A 20,423-nucleotide genomic window follows, 5' to 3' on the forward strand; every position below is an offset into this window, starting at 1 on the left:
TGCCTTCAAATGCCCTCTTGGGGACTGTAAGCTCCCAAAAAACCCAGTATATAGGCAAGACAACAACATCTCTTTCTAGGCGTTTAACGATGCATAAGCAACAGGGCTCCATTAAGGAACATACAATTTCTTCCCACAACCAAACCATCGCCAGAGAAATCCTAGTAAACAACACAGAAATCATCGATAGATATAGCGATTGCAGGCGGCTTGACGTTTGCGAGGCACTACACATTAAAAAGTCAACACCAGCAATCAACAGCCAATTAATGCACAACTATATTCTACCCACCTCAAGACTCCGCTCCAATATAGAAGCATCAAGAAATATGGACCAATAGGCTTTCTACAATCACTTCCATTCAATACCCATTGTTTTGTGTTCTGTCTTGTGTTGATGAAATTAGTACCCTATTAATGCCACCTCACCCCATCCACCGCACTCAAATGTAGATATAAACAAATCGGAGATGTGTAAGTTCTATTCAGTTGTGTATGTGTAAACTAAAGTCTTTGAAAATGTAATAAGTTTTACGAAACGCAGTCAAGTGTCGCGTCAGACTAGAAATAAAAATGAATTTTGGAGAATTGATTTTTGAATTACCACCAACAGTGAAAAGAAATGTACGAACAATCGAGAAAATTCGTGTTAGAATTATTAATCTTACTTTTTCGGTCATATTTATTAATATATGTCTGCAGGAAAGACTGCTACCAATATATATATATATATATATATATATATATATATATATATATATATATATATATATATTATATATATATATATATATATATTATATATATATATATATATTCATATATTATATATATAATATATATATACTATATATATATAATATATATACTATATATATAATATATATATATTTATATATATATATATATATATATATATATATATATATATATTATATATATATATATATATATATATATATATATATATATATCCATGTATATCTTGTAACCATCATGTAATCTTATATAACCACCATGTATATCTTGTAACCATCAAATACATAATAAAGCACAAAAAAAGGAAGGGGGTGGTAGGAGAAAAGCACACAGAAACTGTAATGGAGGGGATCTAAAGATTACCTCACATGCGTTATGCGTGGTTTCCTCCGAGGCTATGGGTCCCCCTTCTTCCAGCCAGAGGTGGTACTCCCTTCTCTCTCTCTCTCTCTCTCTCTCTCTATATATATATATATATATATATATATATATATATATATTGTTATGGCCCTATTGGGTCGCAACTGGGTTCTTCTCTGATGTTATTAGAGTTAGGGTATCCGGCCCCAAGTTAGTAGTGGCTTTCAAGGGGTGTGTTCCGTAACGCAAGTAAATTAAAGTGGAAAGGATACAAATGCACTGCTTTTGTATATATAAAGCTACCACCACCATAAATAAATATATCAGTCACACGCGGGGTTGCTATAACTACACTTATTATATACAGATTAGTCTTCCTCTGAAGACACAGGATGCTCCATGGTGCTCAAGATGAGTAGCCCTGGTTCTCTTCGTCGTGGCTCACGATGAATCCTCTGATTCTCTCGGCGAATCTACCCTGGCCACAGGCCAGCCAAATCACAGTCCCACTGGGTGCACCATCGTGGAGGCCTTCAACCACAAATCCAGCCTGTAGCTGGCAGGTTCCAATCAGCTCCGCTGTGTAGGCCACTCCACGACCGATACTAGGGTTGCGAGCCCTAGGCAGGAGCCTCGTGTGATTCCGCAGATCACTCTCCTCACCACAGTGGCTAGTCTCTTCCACCAGCCAGCCCCCAGATAAGACGAATCCTGGTACTGCCACATCATAGGCAGGCTAACACACTCAACAGTGCCCATCCAGGGGTGACTCACAGCTTCCTCAGAGCAAACTCGTGGAGAGACTATGGCTGCCTTAGGTAGACTGATCCATTGTCCAATACAGCAGTCCCAGGTCGACTCTGTAATCAGACACGTCATTAGTACTTGGGACACTCTAGGACACCTCACTTACAGACTTAGACACAAACGTCTACCTATCCACTCCATAGATGGCGTTGTTGTCTAAGCGCCACCTCACCAGAGGTCAGTAGCGGCTATGTTATGAGCTGGTTAAGACGGGAATCCAGCCCCTGTGGCCGGTATATCCCGTCCTCACTAGATGGCGTCGTCCATTTGGAGGGGGTTTCGGGAGCTGACCCACAGATGGCGTTGTCGTCACCGCTCCGTGCCCGGACGCTAGACTCGGGTCCGTAACACCTCCCCACCAAAAGAATTTGGTTTAGGTTTCTATAAAAGAAAAAGCAAACCAAATTAATACGTTGGTACAACTCCAAATGGACTCACATACTCTATGAACTGGAGTGGCGAGGATGTCTTGTCCGAAAAGCTGTCCTAATGAGAGACTCTGGCATAAATGAAACTTGAAAATGTAAGGCAATGGCCTGCCTGATGTGATTTCCCACACCTTCACTGAGATGTCAAGCAGGGGCATAATCTCGCGTGCCTCGAGTAAGGATCGGTATAGACGCGATCTGGGGTGAATCGACACCTCCCTGTGTCGTGGCACCGTTGATGGCTGGTCACAGACGGCATTTCTGGTACCGGTCCGGTAGTCCTTCAGGGAGACGGGATCCTGGAATACAGGGGTCTGATAATTTAGAGTGACAGCGGCAGTGGGTAAGTCAGTACTTACAGCATACGCCTCTACTAGGCCCACCCCTAGTCCCAACAGAGCTGTTTGTACAACGAAGATGGTGTTCGCTCTACCACCGTCAGGTCGACCAACGTTCCGCATAACGCTATCTCCAGGCTCAGCAATCACGTGGGGGGTGTCAACCTGTCGGAAACAGTCACTCATAATGTCATTTAGCATACCTCCTGTGTCTACCATCACCTTCCAGGTCTCTCCTTTGACTGCAACACTCACCGTGCACTTCTCTAATCCCTGGGATCTCTTCGCGATGTTTATGGGAGCCATCATCTGTCGGGTCGTCCACTGGTCCTTACTGAGAACACACACGAGAACAAAAAATACCGCTAAGAAACATTTGGCTAACTGAGGGATAAGTTTCATGAGCCTATAATGTCCATAGCCGGCTATATCCATTAGCCTGGTATGGACCGAAGAGGGCACTAGAATTTTCGCACATACCTCCGACGTCTGGGGAATCTCTGGCCGGTTCAATGAACGTTGTACCTTGCCATACTGCAAGTACTCAGATGCCTTCACTCCAGACTCTAGGGTATCCGTGGGTGTTTGTACACGAGGCCTCTCCTCGCTCAGTCGCTTCTGCCTCCTTAACCGCATGTTCCTTGTTGGGAGAAGAATCAGGAGACTGCAAGAATGCTGTCAACCTGTTGGTGAGAGGGAGAATTAAACATGTTAAGTAGTTGTCCGTCTGCCTGTACCTGGATATTACCACTGTCTCCTGTTGTTACTTCAGACTTTATGCCTGCTCCGGCTGGCTCGTCCACAACCTTGAGATGTTTGTAGTCCCAACCTGTCACCAAGTCGTTGGCTAGTATCACGTCAATCCCAACAATGGGCAGGGTATCAACTACTGCCAACGCACATGTGCCGCTGAAGTAAGGCGAGTCTAGATGTATCGGCACTAAGGGGGCAACGTACCGCGTCCTAGGAAACCCGACTAGGACAACCTTTTGTCTCCCATCTACACTTACTCCCTCGGGTAACGAGTTTCTCACGATCAGAGACTGGGCTGCTCCACTATCTCTGAGCACTACAACTGATCTGCCAGTATGATCACTCGATACATACCCGCCTGAAGTGTGAGGGGAAAACAATCTTGGTCCTTCCTGACTAGTCATCAGGGACGGGGTTCCCACTAGTGGTGTCACACAGCTCATCAACATCACCTCCCTACGTGGGCCGCTACCTCTTCTGCCTCGGCACATAGCAGCTACATGCCCTTTCTGCCCACAAGTCCAACACACCATATTCCTCCTCGGACTCCGTTGTTTCGGACTGTTAGGACTAGTCCTTCGAGGGCTACTTGGGGGCGTCTTCACAGCGCTTTGTGGGACGGATCTCTCTTCGTCTTGACGAGGCTTGCCGAACAGACGTGGGTAATTCCTAGGAACATACCTAGTGGAAGACCAATGTGTCAGTATGTATTCCTCAGCCATGGTGGCTGCCGCACTCAAGGTCTCTACCTGCTGTTCCTCTAGGTACGTCTTCAGATCTCCTGACAAACAGTCTTTGAAGTCCTCTAACAGTATGAGCTGCTCGAGGTCTTCTTTGGTCTCCACCTTCCGAGAGGCGCACCACTCTTGGAAAAGCCGTTCCTTGATTGTGGCAAATTCGGTGAACCTGTGCTCCGAGGTCTTTTTCAGGTTTCTAAACTTCTGCCTGTAAGCCTCAGGTACCAATTGGTAAGCCATGAGCACTACCTTCTTCACCTTGTCGTAATCGCCGGAGTCATCATGGGTCAACGTGGAGTAGGCGACTTGGGCCTTCCCAGTCAGGATGGACTGTATCATGATGGCCCAATTCTCCTTTGGCCACTCCAAAGAGGCTGCGACTTTCTCGAAGGCCGCGAAGAACTTCGAAACTTCCTTCTCGTTGAACTTCGGGACCATTTTGATGTTCCTTTACCGGATCGAAAATACTTGTTTCCATTGTTGGCCTCCCACCGCCTAATCGCAATACTTCTAGCTCATGTTGTCTCTCTTTTTCCTCTCTGTCTCGTCGTTCTTGCCTGTCTCGTTCTTCTCTTTCTCTTTCTCGCTCTTCTTTCTCTCGTTTCTCTTCTCTTTCTCGCTCTTCTCTCTCTCGTTTCTCTTCCCTTTCTCGCTCTTCTCTTTCTCTTTCTCGCTCTTCTCTCTCTCGTTTCTCTTCTCTTTCTCGCTCTTCTCTCCTTTCTTCTAATTCTAAACGCCTCATCTCCATTTCTTTATCTTTTAATTCTCGTTCTAATTCTAATTTCTTCCATTCTATCTCACGATTTATTTCCAAGGCACGCATTTTGACAGTTAGAAAGCTTATATTCAGCTCACCTGCATCACTGTCAATGTCACTGCCCTTATCTTCCTTTTCAGCGGAAGCTACTTCCTCACTTTCTTTTGTACTTTGTGCCTCACTTTCCTGTTTCTCCTCGGCCTTCAAATGCTTGTGAACCTTGGACAAGATCTCCACACAGGGAATCACTGGCACGTATCTTTATCTCCAGATAGGCACTTACTAATACAAGTTCCTGTTTCCCCAGATATTTCAATCTGGCTAGACAGTCCTCCTTGTTCAGAAAGGCCTGAACGTCGTCCAGATCGTCGATGGTCGCTTTTTCTGCCATTGTCACTTAAATGGAGCACTAGCACTTAACACACCGCTTTCACTTTAGCACTTAGCAGGCCTGCAGGCCCCAAGCAGGCCTGAGCAAGACCAAAGCCCTCTATCCCCCACTCCACCTTCCTCCAAACCCCTGTCAACTACACCGCAGGAGGGCGTGCCCTCTCCCCAAGCAATCCCTGCTCCCTCACCCCCAGGACTTCTTCCTGCCCCAAGCAGGCCTGAGCAAGACCTAAGCCCTCCACCCCCCACTCCACCTCCCCCTGAACCCCTGGCAACTACCTCACAGGAGGAGGAGCCTACCCAAGTAGCAATGACCATAGAACAACCTCCTACACTTGTAGGGAGTGTGGGTGAAATTGGATATAAGAAAGTGAGCTTCAAGGTAATGTACTCAAACATTGATGGGATTACCAATAAAGCAAGTGAACTGGCAGAAAGGGTGCAAGAAGAAAACCCTGATGTAATAGGACTAACGGAAACAAAATTGTCAGGAGTCATAACAGATGCTGTGTTTCCAAAGGACTACTATATAGTAAGGAAAGAGAGGGAAGGGAGAGGAGGTGGAGGAGTGGCCCTGCTGATAAGGAAGGACTGGAGTTTTGATGAGATGGAAATTCCGGGCTGTGACGGATTCAGAGATTACATAACAGGAACTATAACAATGGGTGGACCTAAGATAATAGCGGCAGTCATATACAACCCTCCCCTAAATGACAGAAGACCTTGACAGGAGTTTGATAGGAACAACATGGCAACCATTAATATAATAGAGAGAGCAGCTTCAGTTGCCTGCAGGAATGGCTGAAGACTCTTAATCATGAGTGATTTCAACCATGGAAAGATAGACTGGGAGAATGGAGACCCACATGGTGGTGCAGATACGTGGTGAGCTAAACTCTTGGAAGTGGCAACAAGGAATTTTCTGAGCCAGCATGTCAAGGAACCCACAAGAATGAGAGGCAGTGATGAACCAGCTAGACTCGACTTGATATTCACCCTGAATGAGTCAGAAATAAGGGAAGTCAAAGTTGAAGCCCCCATAGGAATGAGTGACCACAGTGTACTGACCTTTGAGTACTTGGTGGAGGAAGGGATAACCTATCCAAGGATGGGAGTGGAGGGAAAAAGACTGAATTACCAATGAGGAAAATATGACGAGATGAGGGACTTCCTCAGGGGAATACCATGGGAAACAGAATTTAGAGACAAGAATGTGCAGGTCATGATGGATTTTGTCACCCAAAAGTGCCAGGAAGCTGCAGACAGGTTTATCCCCGTCCAAAAGGAGAAAAACGAAAAACAACAGAAAAACCCATGGTTCAACCAGGAATGTAAGGTAGCGAAACAACTGAGTAAAGGAACATGGAGAAACTACAGAAATAACAGAACACCAGAGAGCAGGGAGAGATACCAGAGGGCCAGAAATGAGTACATCAGAGTGAGGAGGGAAGCAGAGAGACAGTTTGAAAATAATATCGCGAGTAAAGCCAAGACCCAATCAAAGCTGCTCCACAGCCATATCAGGAGGAAAACAGCAGTGAAGGAACAAGTGATGAAGCTATGGAAAGGGGAGAACAGATACACAGAGAATGACAAGGAGGTGTGTGAAGAACTCAACAAGAGATTCCAAGAGGTCTTCACAATAGAACAAGGAGAAGCCCCTGCACTAAATGAGGAGGCGGCAAACCAAGCAACCTTGGAGGAATTTGACCTCACCAGTGATGAGGTCAAAAGGTGTCTGCTGGAGCTGGATGTGACAAAGGCTGTTGGGCCTGATAGAATCTCACCATGGATACTAAAGGAAGGTGCAGAAGCACTAAGTGTGCCACTCTCTATGGTGTATCCACAGAGACGTTAGAAAGAATTTTTTCAGTGTCAGAGTAGTTAATAAATGGAATGCACTAGGAAGTGATGTGGTGGAGGCTGACTCCATACACAGTTTCAAATGTAGATATGATAGAGCCCAGTAGGCTCAGGAATCTGTACACCAGTTGATTGACAGTTGAGAGGCGGGACCAAAGAGCCAAAGCTCAACCCCCGCAAGCACAATTAGGTGAGTACTTAACGCACCGAGCACTTCACTTGCCACTGTTGCACGTAATTACACCGGGCACTGCACTACGCAATATTGCACTTAATCACAGCGAGCACCGCACTCTACAATATTGCACTGAATCACACCGAGCACCGCACAGGACGTATAATGTCCTAATAGTTACAGACAGGGGGAATTATTTACAGGGGATTGTGCTACGTCACCACCCCTGTCAAACATACTTGACAAAGGGTCGGATCCCGCTGGGGATGCCAATTATGTTACGGCCCTATTGGGTCACAACTGGGTTCTTCTCTGATGTTATTAGAGCTAGGGTATCCGGCCCCAAGTTAGTAGTGGCTTTCAAGGGGTGTGTTCCGTAACGCAAGTAAATTAAAGGGGAAGGGATACAAATGCACTGCTTTTGTATATATATTGCTACCACCACCATAAATAAATATATCAGTCACACGCGGGGTAGCTATAACTACACTTATTATATACAGATTAGTCTTCCTCTGAAGACACAGGATGCTCCACGGTGCTCAAGATGAGTAGCCCTGGTTCTCTTCGTCGTGGCCCACGATGAATCCTCTGATTCTCCCAGCGAATCTACCCTGGCCACAGGCCAGCCAAATCACAGTCCCACTGGGTGCACCGTCGTGGAGGCCTTCAACCACAAATCCAGCCTGTAGCTGGCAGGTTCCAATCAGCTCCGCTGTATAGGCCACTCCATGACCGATACTAGGGTTGCGAGCCCTAGGCAGGAGCCTCGTGTGATTCCGCAGATCACTCTCCTCACCACAGTGGCTAGTCTCTTCCACCAGCCAGCCCCCAGATAAGACAAATCCTGGTACTGCCACGTCACAGGCAGGCTAACACACTCAACATTGCCCGTCCAGGGGTGACTCACAGCTTCCTCAGAGCAAACTCGTGGAGAGACTATGGCTGCCTTAGGTAGACTGATCCATTGTCCAATACAGCAGTCCCAGGTCGACTCTGTAATCAGACACGTCATTAGTACTTGGGACACTCTAGGACACCTCACTTACAGGCTTAGACACAAACGTCCACCTATCCACTCCATAGATGGCGTTGTTGTCTAAGCTCCACCTCACCAGAGGTCAGTAGCGGCTATGTTATGAGCTGGTTAAGACGGGAATCCAGCCCCTGTGGCCGGTATATCCCGTCCTCACTAGATGGCGTCGTCCATTTGGAGGGGGTTTCGGGAGCTGACCCACAGATGGCATTGTCGTCACTGCTCCGTGCCCGGACGCTAGACTCGAGTCCGTAAACATATATATATATATATATATATATATATATATATATATATATATATATATATATATATATATATATATATATATATATATATATTGGTAGCAGTCTTTCTTGTAGACATATATTATTAAATATGACCGAAAAAGTAAGATTAATAATTCTAACACGAATTTTCTCAATCTTTCGTACATTTCTTTTCACTGTTGGAGGTAAATCAAAAATCAATTCTCCAAAATTCATTTTTATTTCTAGTCTGACGCGACACGAGCGCGTTTCGTAAAACTTATTACATTTTCAAAGACTTTAGTTCACAAATACACAACTGAATAGAACTTACGCATCTCCGATTATATATCTACCTTTGAGTGAGGTGGAAGGGGTAATGTGGCATTAACACAATGCCACAATGTTTCTCATGAGAAACTCTCCAGACACAAAACAGAACGCTTTAAAAGAGACTAACGTCGTCTATGCCTTCAAATGCCCTCTTGGGGACTGTAAGCTCCAAAAAACCCAGTATATAGGCAAGACAACAACATCTCTTTCTAGGCGTTTAACGATGCATAAGCAACAGGGCTCCATTAAGGAACATATAATCTCTTCCCACAACCAAACCATCTCCAGAGAAATCCTAGTAAACAACACAGAAATCATCGATAGATACAGCGATAGCAGGCGGCTTGACGTTTGCGAGGCACTACACATCAAGAAGTCAACACCAGCAATCAACAGCCAATTATTGCACAACTATATTCTACCCACCTCAAGACTCCGCTCCAATATAGAAGCATCAAGAAATATGGACCAATAGGCTTTCTACAAACACTTCTATTCAATATCCATTGTTTCGTGTTCTGTCTTGTGTTGATGACATTAATACCCTATTAATACCATCTTGTTCTGTCTTGTGTTGATGAAATTAATACCCTATTAATGCCACATTTTGTTCTGTCTTGTGTTAATGCCACATCACCCCTTCCACCTCACTCAAAGGTAGATATATAATTGGAGATGCGTAAGTTCTATTCAGTTGTGTATTTGTGAACTAAAGTCTTTGAAAATGTAATAAGTTTTACGAAATGCGCTCGTGTCGCGTCAGACTAGAAATAAAAATGAATTTTGGAGAATTGATTTTTGATTTACCTCCAACAGTGAAAAGAAATGTACGAAAGATTGAGAAAATTCGTGTTAGAATTATTAATCTTACTTTTTCGGTCATATTTAATAATATATATATATATATATATATATATATATATATATATATATATTGTGACGGTAAAGCGTTGGTGTTCGGCTGTTTCAAAAGCTGGGGGCAGGGCCTCGTCACATCACAAAAAAAAAGAGAAAAGTTTGTCCTTTCGTCTGTGGTAAGGTAATGGGATGACACACAAAACACAAGTATATAAACAATGAAATTTTAATTACTCTAGAAAACAAGACATGAATAAAGGTAATCTCATAAAAGGCAGGACAAGTAAACAAACAAAATAACATGAATAATCACAGGCAAATGAAAAGTTACGCTAAGACAAGTAAGTTACAGTAATAGCAAAATAAAATAATGTGTGTGTGCTGGAATACTGGCTACAAGCTGCCACCTCCCTTAGTACACGAAAGCCAAGGCTTAGTCTACCAGCGAGAGATGTCAACTTCATGGAGCACAAAGATATTGTGACGAGACTGGCGTGCTGCTGCCCAGACGTCGACTTGTGGTGGTGGCGGAGGGCAGGTGCGACGAGACACCAGCCAATCAGCAACAGGCAGGCAGAGGATGAGCAGTTTGCTTGTTACGGGCTGTGGCCAGGTGTCGGTGTGTGCAGGGTACGATTTGCTCTCTGGGCAAAACGTTTGGCGATACTGGTGGACGTATCTTCTATATAGTATCTTGTACTTTGACGTAATGATGTAGGGAAGAGCAGGCTCAATCTCTCTTGAGAATCTCTCTCTCTCTCTCTCTCTCTCTCTCTCTCTATATATATATATATATATATATATATATATTATATCTATATATATATATATATATATATATATATATATATATATATATATATATATATATATATATATATATGCGAACAAGCCTGAATGGTCCCCAGGACAATATGCAACTGAAAACTCACACCCCAGAAGTGACTCGAACCCATACTCCCAGGAGCCACGCAACTGGTATATACAAGACGCCTTAATCCACTTGACCATCACGACCAAACATAATGAGGTGATAGCCGAGGCTATTTGAACCACCCCACCGCCGGCACTCGGATAGTAATCTTGGGCATAGCATTTTACCAAATCACCTCATTCTTTGGGGCACACGTGAGGAACACAAATGCGAACAAGCCTGAATGGTCCCCAGGACAATATGCAACTGAAAACTCACACCCCAGAAGTGACTCGAACCCATACTCCCAGGAGCCACGCAACTGGTATGTACAAGACGCCTTAATCCACTTGACCATCACGACCGGACATAATGAGGTGATAGCCGAGGCTATTTGAACCACCCCACCGCCGGCACTCGGATAGTAATCTTGGGCATAGCATTTTACCAAATCACCTCATTCTTTGGGGCACACGTGAGGAACACAAATGCGAACAAGCCTGAATGGTCCCCAGGACAATATGCAACTGAAAACTCACACCCCAGAAGTGACTCGAACCCATACTCCCAGGAGCCACGCAACTGGTATGTACAAGACGCCTTAATCCACTTGACCATCACGACCGGACATAATGAGGTGATAGCCGAGGCTATTTGAACCACCCCACCGCCGGCACTCGGATAGTAATCTTGGGCATAGCATTTTACCAAATCACCTCATTCTTTGGGGCACACGTGAGGAACACAAATGCGAACAAGCCTGAATGGTCCCCAGGACAATATGCAACTGAAAACTCACACCCCAGAAGTGACTCGAACCCATACTCCCAGGAGCCACGCAAATGGTATGTACAAGACGCCATAATCCACTTGACCATCACGACAGTAATTGACAGTAATTGACAGCAGCATTGACAGTAATGCTATGCCCAAGATTACTATCCGAGTGCCGGCGGTGGGGTGGTTCAAATAGCCTCGGCTATCACCTCATTATGTCCGGTCGTGATGGTCAAGTGGATTAAGGCGTCTTGTACATACCAGTTGCGTGGCTCCTGGGAGTATGGGTTCGAGTCACTTCTGGGGTGTGAGTTTTCAGTTGCATATTGTCCTGGGGACCATTCAGGCTTGTTCGCATTTGTGTTCCTCACGTGTGCCCCAAAGAATGAGGTGATTTGGTAAAATGCTATGCCCAAGATTACTATCCGAGTGCCGGCGGTGGGGTGGTTCAAATAGCCTCGGCTATCACCTCATTATGTCCGGTCGTGATGGTCAAGTGGATTAAGGCGTCTTGTACATACCAGTTGCGTGGCTCCTGGGAGTATGGGTTCGAGTCACTTCTGGGGTGTGAGTTTTCAGTTATATATATATATATATATATATATATATATATATATATATATATATATATATATATATATATATATATATATATATATATATATGTATATATATGTATGTATGTATGTTATTAAATATGACCGAAAAAGTAAGATTAATAATTCTAACACGAATTTTCTCAATATTTCTTATATTTCTTTTCACTGTTGATGGTAACTGAAAAATCAATTCTCCAAAATTCATTTTTATTTCTAGTCTGACGTGATATTTGAACGCGTTTCGTAATAACTTGTTACATTTACAAAGACCTTAGTTTACACACACAACTATAACTAAACACAGTTTAAACAGCTTCGATTTTATACCTGCATTTGGGCGAGGTCCTGAAAGATATTGTTAATAGGAACGTTATCCCTACAGACAAAAATCAGAAGATACAATTGACGATCTACTATAAAACCAAGAAAACGGCCAACCTACTCATGAGAAACTCTCCAGACACAAAGCAGAACGCTTTAAAAGAGGCCAATGTCGTCTATGCCTTCAAATGCCCACTTGGGGACTGTAAGCCTCAAAGAATTCAGTATATAGGCAAGACAACAACATCTCTTTCCAGGCGATTAACGATGCATAAGCAACAGCGCTCCATTAAGGAACATATAATCTCTTCCCACAACCAGACCATCACCAGAGAAGTCTTAACAAAAAACATGGAAATCATCGATAGATACAGCGATAGCAGGCGGCTTGAGATCTGCGAGGCACTACACAATAAGAAGTCAACACAAGCAATCAACAGCCAATTAATGCACAACTATATTCTACCCACTTGAAGACTCCGCACCAATATAGAAGCATCAAGAAATATGGGCCAATAGGCCCTTTGCAGTTACTTCCATTCTTCCCTTTAACTTACAAAATATTATACCCATTGTTTTGTGTTCTGTCTTGTGTTGAAAGTTTGTTTTCACCTCATCCAAAACTGTTGTAACATATCACCTCACCCATATGCAGGTATAAAATCGAAGCTGTTTAAACTCTGTTTAGTTATAGTTGTGTGTGTGTAAACTAAAGTCTTTGAAAATGTAACAAGTTATTACGAAACGCGTTCAAGTGTCACGTCAGACTAGAAATAAAAATGAATTTTTCAGAATTGATTTTTCAGTTACCATCAATAGTGAAAAGAAATATAAGAAATATCGAGAAAATTTGTGTTAGAATTATTAATCTTACTTTTTCGGTCATATTTAATAACATATGTCTACAGGAAAGGCTGCTACCAAAATATACTAATATATATATATATATATATATATATATATATATATATATATATATATATATATATATATATATATATATATATATATTTCATTGAATATGACCGCATATTCTGTATTTATTATTTTCTGGTTTAGGGCTTCTGTCCCTCTAACTATTTTCTTAGCATCAGGGCTTAATTGAAATAGGAGTTCTCCAAAACTCATTTTCGTACTTTTAAGGTGAAGAAAAGAAGTGATTTACTATAGAGTGTATTACACTTATTTGTATAATTTGCACGACGTTTCGAACCTCCATGGTTCATTCTCAAGTAAACAGATCTTACAATACTAGTTGATTTTATACCCGCATTAGGTCAGGTGATAATACAATGAAGGTGAAAACATGGGGGGATACATAAGGGATAAACATAGGGGCTGCAGAAGGCTTATTGGCCCATACGAGGCATATCCTATCTAAACACAAAGATTAATCCAGTGTAATTGGCCTGTTATGTTGGACATTGTCTTCTGTGTTGGCATCGATATGTTCTTGTCTTGTCCTTACTAGTAAGGACAGCCCCATTGTAGACAAAGAAGCCACAGCTTTGCTGGAGGCAGCAACAACCCCCAGTGATCGTGCACGCCTCACAGCTGTGCAGGCTCCCCATGCAGGGGACTTCCTTCTGGCAGTCCCTATGTCTGCGACAGGCACACGTCTTGATCCGCAGGAGCTCCGTATTGCAGTCGCTCTCCGCCTTGCTGCCCCTATCCACACTGTTCACAGGTGTATTTGCGGCGAGGCAGATGCTGATGAATATGGATTGCATGGCCTGCACTGTGGAAAATCGGGTGGTTGGCACACTAGACACGACGAAGTCAACGACATCATTAAAAGAAGCCTTGCCTCTGCTCAGTGTCCAGCGGAGAGAGAGCCCCGCAACCTACTGAACCGTGACTCTGTTAGCTTTGCCGGCCGACCAGACGGAATCACACTGCGTCCGTGGAAGGGTGGCAGGCAGTTAGCATGGGACTATACTTGCGTATCCACCCTGGCAACGACATACATCACCCTCTCTGCCGGCACAGCAGGAGCCGCAGCGACACACAGAGAAAAACAAAAGTCAGTCAAGTACAGGCAATTAGATCAAAGGTACAACTTCATTCCAATAGGGTCTGAGACCCTAGGCCCATGGGGTGAGAGTGCAAGAAGGTTTCTTAAGGATCTTGGTTCCAAGCTCATTGACACCACAAGAGACCCTAGAGCAGCAAGTTTTCTCTTTCAGCGCCTCAGTGTCGCGATCCAGAGGGGAAATGCCCGCTGCATCCTCGGTTCCTGCCCGGCGGCGGAGGAGTTCGAGGAAATCTACAGTCTCTAGGAAGCGAACTTTTTCTTGTGTCCTCTTAATGTTCATTTTTTGTATAAAATCAGATATGTAACTGTATAACCTTGCATAATAAAGTGTACATTATATATATATATATATATATATATATATATATATATATATATATATATATATATATATATATATATATATATATATATATATGTGTGTGTATGTGTGTGTGTAACTGAAAACTCACAGCCCAGAAGTGACTCGAACCCATACTGCCAGGAGCACTTTGCATCTGGTGTACAGGGCACCTAATCCTCTCGACCATCACGACCAGACAAAAGCTGATGGTAGCCGAGGCTATTTGCCCATCAGCCCGCCGGCACTCTGATGGTAATCTTGGATACAGATACGCAGGACTTTATCTTACAGATACACAGGACTCTATCTTACAGATACACAGGACTATCTTATAGATACACAACACTATCTTGCTACAAAAACCGTCAGTGGTTTCAAAGTGTTATACGACAAAGAGTACTCGGAAGACGGGACACTACAAGCGTAGCTCTCAGCCTGTAACTACACTTAGGTAATTACACTTAGCTATTACACTTAAGTAATTACACGCACACAAAGACAATCCAACCTCCAACTGTTATTCACAGTTGTAAAACAGTAAATTACAGATTAAGGCTAAATCCAAAAGACTTAAAGTTGACAACAAACTTTTGGAGTTTGAGGTTAACTTGTGAAGCCTTCAAAAAAAATCTCCAAAGTTTATTCGTGAAACAACATGTTGTTATATAATTTATAATTCATTGTGTTGTGGGACAGGAAGCTAGAGTGTAGTAATACTTGTTAGACTTATATCGAGCCCCCCTCCCCTCCCCATCATCAAGGTGGAATTACTGACCCCGCCCAGGATGCAACCCCACAATAAGCTGACTAACTCCTGAGTACCTACTTACTGCTAGGTGAACAGCACCATTAGGTGGTAGGAAATGTGCCCAACCATTTCCGTTCCACTAGGGAATTGAACCCAGAATTGTTGATTGTGCGTTGAGAACGAACCCGACTGTACTACCGTGTCCCCTTGATGCTTGCACAAAAGCCACAACAGACTTTAGAACACATTTCAAATTGCATACATATACATGCTATACATTCTGTTAAATAAAGCACCAATAATATGCTTACCTTCTCAGTTTGTGGGTTTATATCTGGCATATTATACTGCTGACTTGAATTGGAACTATGAGGAATCATCCCTGTTGTAGGACTTTTCTCCTGAATACTTGAAGTGAAAGTAGGACTCATCCGTGTTATACGACACATCTGAATACTTGAAGTGGAACTAGGAGGAATCATCCCTGTTCTAAGACCCATCTGCAGAATAACACATATATTAGATATTTCATGTGGATTGAATGTGTAGAGGAGCACCAAGGTGAGAGTATAGTGTGTATGGGGATAAAGTTGCCTGCATACTTTCTATAAATTTCTTTAATATATACAGGACTAGTGTTTATAACTGACATACAGGACTAGTATATATAACTGATATACAGGGCTAATGTTTATCATAGATATACAGAACTAATGTATATAACTGCCAACCACAATGACAAAATGATAGTCAGCATGAATGGCCAGCAATAGAAGAATTTAGAAGCTCTTATTTTGACCTGGACAAAATGAGTGACAGGAGTAAATGATAAAAGTTTGAATTTGATTTTCAAAAATAATATGTAATGAAGTGGGTTGGAGGGAATAAAGATGGACTTGACAATATTATACAGTCTTTGCAAGAGTAATGACATTGGACATCATCAGTTACATTGGAATCACTGTCTAAAGCAACATGTGAGCACCGGAGCATATACTGGCAAAGTGAAGGAAGAATTTATGGCTCTGGTCAGCTGATATTAGAGCCGGCAATAGCCGGAAACCTCTGAGCCAGATTCATGAAGCAGTTACGCAAACACTTACTAACCTATACATCTTTTCTCAATCTTTGGTGGCTTTGTTTATAATTATTAAACAGTTAATGAGCTCTGAAACACCAGAAGGCTGTTTATAACAATAACTAAAGTTGATTGCTAAGTTTCATGCTAGTAAACTGTTTAATAAATGTAACCAAAGCCGTCATAGATTGAGGAAAGATGTACACGTTCGTAAGTGCTTGCGTAATGGCTTCGTGAATCTGGTTCCAGACAGACCCCGCCTCGTAGTCATCTCACAAGACATGATCGGAGAAAACGATGACATCTATATAAAACCCCATAAGGGAACCCGACAGGAAATGGACACAGGAAAGGGGCCTTGTAGCCTGGTAGCCTCGTAGCATGCAGGACTCGTAATTCTGTGGCGCGGGTTCGATTCCCGCACGAGGCAGAAACAAATGGGCAAAGTTTCTTTCACCCTGAATGCCCCTGTTACCTAGCAGTAAATAGGTACCTGGGAGTTAGTCAGCTGTCACGGGCTGCTTCCTGGGGGTGGAGGCCTGGTCGAAGACCGGGCCGCGGTGACACTAAAAGCCCCGAAATCATCTCAAGATAACCACCGTTTAAACCTCTTTCAGGTCACGAACCTGAGAACAACAACACTGCCATTCACCCAGATGAAATAATAACATACAATCGCTACAGTTTTCCATCTTACTTTACACTGTGAATCAGGTAAACGGTGGTAAAGCAGAATACTTGAAGAGGAACTAGGAGCAGTCATCCTCATTTGGCCAGGATCCTGCAAAATAACATAACAAACACTTCATAATATCTATACTCCATCTATATATACACACACGGCGCTCAGGGAAGACTATCTGTGTGGGTAATAACATTCTCTCTGTATAACTGACTGAAATCTTACAGATGCACAGGACTATCTTGTAACAAAACCGTCAGTTGTTTCAAAGTGTTATACGACAAAGAGTACTCGGAAGATGGGACACTACGAGCGTAGCTCTCAGCCTGTAACTACACTTAGGTAATTACACTTAGCTATTACACTTAGGTAATTACATGCACACAAATACAATCCAACCTCCAACTGTTATTCACAGTTGTAAAACAGTAAATTACAGATTAAGGCTAAATCCAAAAGACTTAAAGTTGACAACAAACTTTTGGAGTTTGAGGTTGACTTGTGAAGCCTTCAAAAAAAGTCTCCAAAGTTTATTCGTGAAACAACATGTTGTTATGTAATTTATAATTCATTGTGTTGTGGAACAGGAAGCCAGAGTGTAGTAATACTTGTTAGACTTATATCGAGCCCCCCTCCCCTCCCCATCATCAAGGTGGAATTACTGACCCCGCCCAGGATGCAACCCCACAATAAGCTGACTAACTTCTGAGTACCTACTTACTGCTAGGTGAACAGCGCCATTAGGTGATATGAAATGTGCCCAACCATTTCAGTCACGCCCAGGATTCTAACCCAGAATTCTTGATTGTGCGTCGAGAACAAACCCGACTGTACTGCAGAGACCCTTTATGCTAGTTATAACACCAAAGCTTGCACGAAAGCCACAACAGACTTTTAAACACAGTTCAAATTGTATACATATACATGCTATACATTCTGTTAAAAAAACACCACCAATAATATGCTTACATTCTCAGGTTGTGGGTTTATATCTGGCATATTATACTGCTGACTTGAAGTGGAACTAGGAGGAATCATCCCTGTTGTAGGACTCATCTGCTGAATACTTGAAGTGGAACTAGGAGGACTCATCCCTGTTGTGGGACTCATCTGCTGAATACTTGAAGTGGAACTAGAAGGAATCATCCTTGTTCCAAAACCCTTCTGAAGAATAACACACGTTACTTATTTCATGTGGATTGAATGAGTAGAGGAGCACCAAGGTGAGAGTATAGTGTGTATGGGGGATAAAGTTGTCTATATACCCTCGATAAATTTATTTGTGATACTCAGGACTAGTGTTTATAGCTGAGATACACAGGACTAGTGTTTATAGCTGAGATACACAGGACTAGTGTTTATAGCTGAGATACACAGAACTAGTGAATATAAATGAGATAAACAGGACTAGTAGATATAACTGAGATATACAGGACTAGTGTATATCACAGCCAACCACAATGACAAAATGATAGTCAGCATGGAGTCGCGCCCTGGTTATCGTGGCGCGAGGTCGTTTCACCTGACCTCTCCAGTTGTTGCAGTGTGTCATTGCCTGGTGCTGGCTGTGTGAGGGAGATCGTTGTTTGGTGAGTCGGGGGCATGAGGACCTCCGCCTTACCCACTGTTCACCGGAGTGAAACGATTGGGCTTGAATTTTTTGGCCGAGCGTTATACCCTGCACTTGAGAATGTGTTGTGGGATATGCCACGAGTTTGTGTGGCCGACGTGTACAGACTTCAGTTGTTAATGACCCACCGGGCACTCGTGAAGTTTCGCTCTGCGGCAGTTTATAATTATTTCATGACAAGCTATGACGGGTGGACATTGATGCTCACTGGGGACTGTGGTACCATAACTGTTTCGTACCGCTGTTGTGCTGTAACGTACGTGGCGCTGCAATGTGTGCCTTTTGAATTCTCCAAGGCCCTGCTTTGGAGGTATTTTTGCCAGTTTGGAACGGTGGTTTCCCTCCGAATGAACTCCATCTCTTCCGGCAGGTGGCGTGGGGTCTCCTGTGGTACTCGGACTCTCGCCTTGAGACTCAAGTCCCCAGTTCCCTCCACAGTTACCCTGATGGGGTACACTTTGCGGGTTTTCTATGCAGGGCAGCCACGCTCCTGTTTTCGTTGTGGCCTTGAGGGGCACCTGGCAGCCGCTCACACTGGGGTCGCGGCTGCACCTGTTAATCTGTTCCGAGAAGAGGATTTTCCTCCGTTAATGGTGCAGGATCTTTCACTTCGTGATGGAGCAGGTGGGGAATTTCCCCTGCTGCCTGCTGACCCGGTGGTGGTGGTCCCAGGTTCCTCGGCTGCTGGCCCGGCGTGTTTGGATGGTGGTGTCCATGACGAGGTGGTGGTGTGTGCAGCTCTGTCCTCGCGGTCTGTCTTTTTGCTTCCGACAGCATCTGCACCTGTTCCAGCCTCTGCTCCTCTTTCGCCTACGCCATCCCTGCAGATACCCCACACTTGTGGTGCTCCCTCCTCCACTGGCCGTACCTGTTATTTCGCCTGTCTCCTCTGTGAGTTGCGGTTTCGTTCCCCGTGTCGTTGAGGATGAAATACTGCAGGGTCGTGCTCCCCCGGTTATGGGGCAGCCTGCCACTGGCTCTTCTTGGGTGCCTTCTGCAGGGGGTGACAGCTCCGATGACCAACGGCTAGTCCACAAGCATTCACGTACGGATACGGGGGCTTCGCCTCCTCGTACGTTGGCAGAGGAATGTGAGGATGCAGCATGTGTTGATGATTCTTCTACGAGCTGTTCCTCTGTGGAATGCGAAGATGGTGCATCTGGTGCTGGTGTGGTTTTGGTGGATGGTGTGGGCTCTGGTGTGGCTTCTGCTGTAGGGGTGGGGACCGGTGTGGGGCCTGTGGCTCCTGATTTGGGTGTGTCGCCCACGTCATATTGTTCCGGTTCCTCGTGGGAGGTGGTTCCCCCTTGTGAGGTTGAGAGTGAGCGTGGCGACCTGGTGGTGGTGGTGCTAAAGAAAACTGCTCGCTCTGAGAGTTCCGTGCCCTCTCCCCCATCCCCTGTTTCGTCGGCGGCGGTTCTACCACCCCTCCCGTCTACGGCCGTTTCTTCTGTG

At 44.0% G+C, this 20,423-nt stretch overlaps 1 protein-coding gene across 4 annotated transcripts in view; it reads right to left on the reverse strand.

Moving 5' to 3' along the window:
• Positions 1 to 20,423, reverse strand: part of LOC123755764 (von Willebrand factor A domain-containing protein 5A-like) — a 273,896-nt gene that overhangs the window by 79,628 nt on the left and 173,845 nt on the right. For 3 of the 4 annotated variants that reach the window (XM_069305549.1, XM_069305547.1, XM_069305548.1), the window contains 3 exons: positions 18,308 to 18,502; positions 17,354 to 17,437; positions 15,890 to 16,078 (listed from right to left, as the gene is read on the reverse strand). In XM_069305549.1, coding sequence (XP_069161650.1) covers positions 15,890 to 16,078; positions 17,354 to 17,437; positions 18,308 to 18,502 — 468 coding nt within the window. The remainder of the gene's footprint in view (positions 1 to 15,889; positions 16,079 to 17,353; positions 17,438 to 18,307; positions 18,503 to 20,423) is intronic. The other variant, XM_045738530.2, reaches the window with a different exon arrangement.

The sequence above is a fragment of the Procambarus clarkii genome, chromosome 55, assembly GCF_040958095.1.
Source record: "Procambarus clarkii isolate CNS0578487 chromosome 55, FALCON_Pclarkii_2.0, whole genome shotgun sequence".
Lineage (NCBI taxonomy): Eukaryota > Metazoa > Arthropoda > Malacostraca > Decapoda > Cambaridae > Procambarus > Procambarus clarkii.